The following is a 5,000-nucleotide window of genomic DNA, read 5'->3' as shown; positions in this document are numbered from 1 at the left end:
GGCTTTCTATGGAAAAGGTTGATAATCTTGCAAGATGTGGCATCTTTTATCGGCGTAGTCAAATTTTCTCGTATATTAATCTACAGGCAGAATAGGAAACGTGGCAGCGCTGTGAATCATAGGTTAGTCTCAACCCTTTGTAGTTGGACCAAAGACATCAAAAGTTGTATATGAATGATGTTAAATAATATCAGTAAATATAATTCGACTAAATTCAGTTAAACTTTAAATTCAAGATTAAATTCATTTAGGCCACCTGTGATCGAATTTTAAGGCTGCATATGAATTATCAATTGATTAATCTTTATTTAATGGATATGGAGTAGCTTTCACCTCTAGATAAAATATCCATCCAATCAATATTCTCAAACAGATATTCAAACGACTTTGGCATTATTCCAGACTGATGAAAGTAGAAGGCATCAGTGATGTGGTTTCGAAATTAGATAACATTTTATTTTTTCTTGAAATACCTTCAAAAAAATTTCCTCGTCATTTTCTCAATCATCAACCTAAAAGCCATTATTTTTTCATGCCTATCTAAGACGATTTGTATTCAGCAAACGCCATAAATACTGTCATCCTAATTTTGAACAAATTATCCCATTTTATACGTATCTAATATCATTATAAAATTGAGATTTTTTTTCGGTGGTTGATATAACTATGTAATTGAGATTAATATTGGATGGTCATTTGCACTTTTTCTCCTCTAAAAAAAATCATCATAAAAAAAGGTACGAAATTTGCATAAATTGTTCACACCGTTATGAAGATGCAATGAGATATCTAATTTTCCAACTACCTCCTAAGTGATATAGAGTACTAACTCAACTCTCCTATTTGGTGTTTCAATGCTCCTCAAAAGATAAAAAATATAAATCATCATTTATTCCTGTCTCGTTAGGCGTCTAAAAGGCGTGAAAAAAACCTTTTAATCTCTCATTCACCGTTTCGTAAAGAAGAAAAACTCCCTTTTACCTTTGAAAGGGAAGGTGAAAGGAAGCGTTGCTCAAAGCACTTCTGAGAATGCAATGGCTTCACTGTGGCTTCCATATTAGTCTTGGAGTTCTTGGTAGCTATTCGTTGGTTGTTTGAACCGAAGAGGGCAGCGTCTTGTTTGATATGTTTCCAAGAAGCTAGGGAACAACAGGGACTATTTTCCAGCCTAATCTTATCCTATTTGATTTTGTTTATCAAATTAAACAAGCATGAGTCTTGAATAAATTAAATGAACCCACAATCTATGATAAAGAAAATTTATCTTGAGCTTTCGAAGGGACCATCTCCCTTTCTCTTCAGAAAACAAGTCTTGAATAAATGGAATAAACCCACAATTTATGAAAAAGGAAATGTATTTTGAGCTTTCGAAGAGACCATCTCCATTCCACTTCAGAAAACAAGTCTTGAATAAATTAAATGAACCCACAGTCTATGAAAAGGAAAATTTATTTTGAGGTTTTGAAGGGACCATCTCCCTTCCTCTTCAGAAAACCAGTCTTGAATAAATTAAATAAACCCACAATCTATAAAAAAAGGAAATTTTTATTGAGCTTTCGAAGGGACCATCTCCCTTCCACTTCAGAAAACAAGTCTTGAATAAATTAAATGAACCCACAGTCTATGAAAAAGAAAATTTATTTTGAGTTTTCGAAGGGACCATCCCTCTTCCTCTTCAGAAAACAAGTTTTCAATAAATGAAATAAACTCACAATCAATGAAAAAGGCAATTTATTTTGAGGTTTTGATGGGACCATCTCCCTTCCTCTTCAGAAAACAAGTCTTGAATAAATGGAATAAACCCACAATCAACGAAAAAGGAAATTTTTAATTGAGTTTTCGAAGGGACCATCTCCCTTCCTCTTCGGAAAACAGTTACAGATTTTCAAAACGAGGTACAAAAAGGTTCGTAAGATTTAGAATACCTGTTACAGTATCAGTAAATTCTTACGAACCTTATCATCCCTCTTTTTAAAAATGTGTAACTATTTATTTTCTGAAGTGGAAGGGAGAAGGTCCCTTCGAAAGCTCAAAATATTTTTTTTTTTATAGATTGTGGATTTGATTGATCATACACGGAAAATCATGTATTTTAACGCATAAATTTGAATTTTGTTGGATTCACCCTTTTAAAATGGATAAGATCTTATACAAAGAAAAAATTATAGTTTTACACATTTCTTCTATTTTAATGAATATTTAAGCTTGATATACATAAAAGAGTATTTTTACGAGACTACTTCGACTGTTTACTCAAAAGATGGATACTGAGATGTTGTTCATGCCCCTAATTGGATTTACCTGGAAGGTAAAAGTTGCAGGTAATTGGGCCTTCTGCTGCAGGTATTTTAAAATTGAAATAAAACTCTTAAAGTCTCTCTTTGATAACTTTAAAAAACATCAACTGTTTTCCTTAGTGTATTTGGTATCAACAAGAAGCCTTGGAAATCAATTTTGACTTAACACCCCACCCCTTTCCCGAACGAAAATACGATGATTTAACTTCAAGACTAACATAATTTTCATAAAAATAAAGGCTGATACAAATAAGATTTGGTTTGAATAACAATTATCTTTTTTTATATGTGGATGAGATCATGGTGAGGGGTAGATGGAGATGGTTTGGGCATGCTCTTCATACTCCCCAAGAGGGATTAGTTCACCAAACTTTTAATTGGGCTCAAAAAGGCACTAGAGGAGTTGGGAGACCCAGGCCTACATGGCTGAGGACTATAAAGCGTGAAGTAGGAGATGATGAATGGAAAAGTATTTAATTAAAAGTTCAAGATGGAGACGACTGGCGAAATCTAATCGAGGCCCTTTGCGTCAATGGGCGTAGGAAGAGATGATGATGATGATCAACAATTATTTTCATCATGTGGTCTGCTATTTAATATTATAAATAACATAGAATTGAATATTGAATTCACTGATATTGCCCAACTTTCCCAAACAGATGGTATTATAATTTCATATGCCTTGAAGTTTCTCTTTTTTAGTATAAAAAATTGATAATATATATGCATAAATATACACACAAAAATGCCCATAAGGTAAATAATAAGACATATATATATATATATATATATATATATATATATATATATATATATATATATATATATATATATATATATATATATATATATACATATAAATGCACACATATATATAATATATTCGTATATATATATACATTTTATACACACATATATACATAATATATATATATATATATATATATATATATATATATATATATATATATACGTATATATATATATATATATATATATATATATATATATATATATATATATATATATATATATATATATATATATAAACACACACACACACACACACACATATATATATATATATATATATATATATATATATATATATATATATATATATATATATATATATATATATATATATCCATACCTATACTAAAAGACGATAAAGACAGATAACCGTTCTTCAGACTGCAAAGCAATTTCCAGCAAAACGTCCCCTCTAAATAAATGTCTAACCTTGGCCCCCATTTGTCTCCCACAGGTGCTGCACCCATCGAACACGGACGAATGGACTCTGCATATCAAGTTCACTCAACCGGGTGATGGTGGATGGTACGAGTGTCAGGTCAACTCTGACCCCAAGATCACCAGGCCTGTTCTCCTTTTAGTTAAAGGTGAGGACATTCGGTGACCTACTTTCATTGGCAATTTGGCTAAATTCTGACTTGGGTTAGAGTTCTCTTGCTCGAGGGTACACTCGGGCACGCTGTTCTATATTATTTATCTTCCTCCTTTTTTTTCGTTTTAATTTTTCATAATTTATATATGAAAGATCTAATTAATTTAGTTACTGTTCTTAGTATATTTTATTGTTTATTACTTTTTTCTTTATTTCCTCTCCTCACTGGGCTATTTTTTACTGTTGGAGCCCTTGGGCTTATAGCATCTTGCTTTTCCAACTAGGGTTGTAGCTTAGCTTATAATAATAATAATAATAATAATAATAATAATAATAATAATAATAATAATAATAATAATAATTTTAATAAAAATAATAACAATAATAATAATTTGTGTATTAAACCGTTTTCATCTTTCATCTTTCGATAATAATTATTCGTGAAGAATTGCTTCGAGATACCTTAAAATAAATCAAAGAAATAAGAACCCTCCAATTAATGAAACAAACAAAATTCCAAACAAAGCATCTGGAAATTAAAAGCCACTTCAAGTGATTACACGGAAGCATCACTATTAGCACATCAACCCTTCATAAATAATCGTTTTAGAAGCACCACTTCAGTCTTAAACGTACGAGGAAAAAACTAAGAGGTTTATATATTTTATCTAACATTTAAAATAACTTAATCTGGTTATATGATTTTTCTGACTTTGGTGTTCGAAGAAGCTTTTCAGTATTAGAGATATGTAAAAAATAAAATGTTTACACATAATATCCTATATTTAAAAATACTTAGCTGTTTTTTTTTCAGTGAAGGGGTACAGGAATATGTGTAAGACTGAAAACATGCGATAAATGAATTAGAATATTAGGTAATCATATTTGCAATTTAAGGCACATATATTTTACATAATTTCTCTATCATTCCGGTCTTTATTTTATTTTCAGCCGGTGATTTCCACAAAATTATTCCCAAAAATAAATAAATAAATATTAAAAAAACAAATTTATGTTGGCCAAACACATATTTTTCTAAAATTTTGAATTAAATCGGATGTCACGAAGGCGCATTACAAAATGATGGATGGAACACATAATTCATCCGTGAATATCAAAATTACATAAAATATTTCTTTTTTATTATGCATTATTCATGGTGTAATAAAATTATATTATAAATACAAAAACTGCCAAATAATATTCACGTTGCTTATATACACAACTGAAAATAATATAGAAGTCTCAAGAAATGTCTTGAACATTGATTGCGCCTTTATCTATTCCACAGTGTAAGA

At 30.2% G+C, this 5,000-nt stretch overlaps 1 protein-coding gene across 1 annotated transcript in view; it reads left to right on the top strand.

Annotated features, from left to right (window-relative positions):
- Positions 1-5,000, top strand: part of LOC137617742 (zwei Ig domain protein zig-8-like) — a 42,717-nt gene that overhangs the window by 14,448 nt on the left and 23,269 nt on the right. Inside the window, exon 3 of the mRNA XM_068347738.1 lies at positions 3,565-3,697. Coding sequence (XP_068203839.1) covers positions 3,565-3,697 — 133 coding nt within the window. The remainder of the gene's footprint in view (positions 1-3,564; positions 3,698-5,000) is intronic.

Source organism: Palaemon carinicauda, chromosome 23 (assembly GCF_036898095.1).
Source record: "Palaemon carinicauda isolate YSFRI2023 chromosome 23, ASM3689809v2, whole genome shotgun sequence".
Taxonomy (NCBI): domain Eukaryota; kingdom Metazoa; phylum Arthropoda; class Malacostraca; order Decapoda; family Palaemonidae; genus Palaemon; species Palaemon carinicauda.
The sequence above is the reverse complement of the archived record's forward strand: the minus strand, read 5'-3'. Positions and strand labels throughout refer to the sequence as shown.